This window comes from Rhagoletis zephyria, unplaced genomic scaffold (genome assembly GCF_001687245.7).
Source record: "Rhagoletis zephyria isolate East Lansing unplaced genomic scaffold, Rhagoletis_zephyria_1.1 Rzeph_scaffold_53347, whole genome shotgun sequence".
Lineage (NCBI taxonomy): Eukaryota > Metazoa > Arthropoda > Insecta > Diptera > Tephritidae > Rhagoletis > Rhagoletis zephyria.
In genome coordinates this window covers 424-1,907 of record NW_016210400.1, presented here as the reverse complement: position 1 = coordinate 1,907, position 1,484 = coordinate 424, and the positions used below count along the sequence as shown (strand labels likewise).

At 37.7% G+C, this 1,484-nt stretch overlaps 1 protein-coding gene across 1 annotated transcript; it reads left to right on the top strand.

The window, feature by feature from the left end:
• Positions 1 to 615: 615 nt before the first annotated feature.
• On the top strand, positions 616 to 1,280 carry LOC108356036 (uncharacterized; the record flags this gene model as incomplete). The annotated part of the gene is made up of 2 exons (XM_017607168.1): positions 616 to 741; positions 818 to 1,280. A coding segment is annotated over exon 2 (456 nt), but the record flags the coding sequence as incomplete, so codon positions are not given.
• Between the last annotated feature and the right edge of the window lie 204 nt (positions 1,281 to 1,484).

Below are 1,484 nucleotides of genomic sequence, written 5' to 3'. Positions count from 1 at the left end.
CAACTTGGAAAAGGCAGAACAGACGTTTACGCTGCGTTTACGTGCATTATAACCATTTGCTTTTATTGCACATACAATAGATAATTAAGTGACAGTTCACACCGGTTCGTTACTTCCAATATAACCCAGGCATTATTGGGAAGAGTAGCTCTCTTACTCTCTCAAAAGTTTTCCCAGTGAGAGAATTTTCACGTGCCTGAACGACTTACTGTAATTTCTTCACCGGCCATCTCTACCGGATAAAGTTTGAAATTCGCATTTAATTTAATTTTTATTCTAGACTTTAGCACTGTTTCTCTTATTTCTCTGTATATCTTTTATCCAAGAATGATAGAATACAAGATTGCGCCGATCAGAGAGGATTTTTGAGAATAACTTTTGTGTGACGTCACACTGGTGCAATTGCGAGAGAGAAATGCCAAAACGTGAGCAAGAATGGAAGAAGAAGAAAAAATGTTGCAAGGAAAACGTAAACAAGTTGCACCGGTGTGACGTCATGCAAACAACGATTCTGTCAAATTCGTTAAGAGAGGAATAGCGGTCCGAGATCGGCGCATCCTTTGTATTCTCTCAATCGTGTCTTTTATCATGCATATGTACACATAACAGTTAATTTTGTAACTAACTTTTCACATTTCAGCTGTACGTCTGCAACGGGTATTTAAGAGATCGGCGTTTTTTAGCCTTGCTTTTGGCTCCTTTGGAATATCGTACAAGAGCCCTTGAATTCGTTGTAATTTTGTAAGTGACGGGCAAAACTCATTATTAATATAAAAGATGCAGTATTAATCAATATATTTGCAATACGATTTCATAGGGTAAAAATGTCAATTAATAAGAAGAGTGGCGTGTGGAAATACTTCACCGATGAGGAGGATAAGAGAGTGAAATGCAAGTTGTGCGGTCAGCAGTTGTCTGTGTCAAATAAATCCACTTGCAGTCTTATTCGTCATATGGACAGACGGCACCAATATCGGTACAACAGGAATTCTAGGCAGGAGCACCTTGAAGAAGAAGTACTTATTAACATCGAGGATAACAGCCGTGATCTCATCAAGCCTCTTCCAATGAAGAAGCAACGTCTAAGCAATCAACAGGTAATAAAAATTATTGTTCAAGAGTATCATCCCTTCAGTATAGTAGAAGAAGTAAAACTTAAAAGGGTGTATCCTTTGAATGCCAATTATAAGCTTCTAACCAGTAAAACCATTTTCGGGCATATGAGCGTACGTAAGAAATTCTCTGACAAAAAGGAATCAACTGCCCAAACCCACGGGAACGTAAAAACCCCCTTTTCCTGCCCGAAATGAAACATCAAAACGCCCAAAATTATAAAAAAAAAAGATTTCAGCTGCAGTATTTTTTTAAACATACTTAACCAAAAGTTTGTTTGATCGATCACATGTTCATCAAACATCAGTTCAGGTCAATAATAGAATTTCAAACAACGCCACCCCGTAACTTGGCGGAACATATAATTTTTA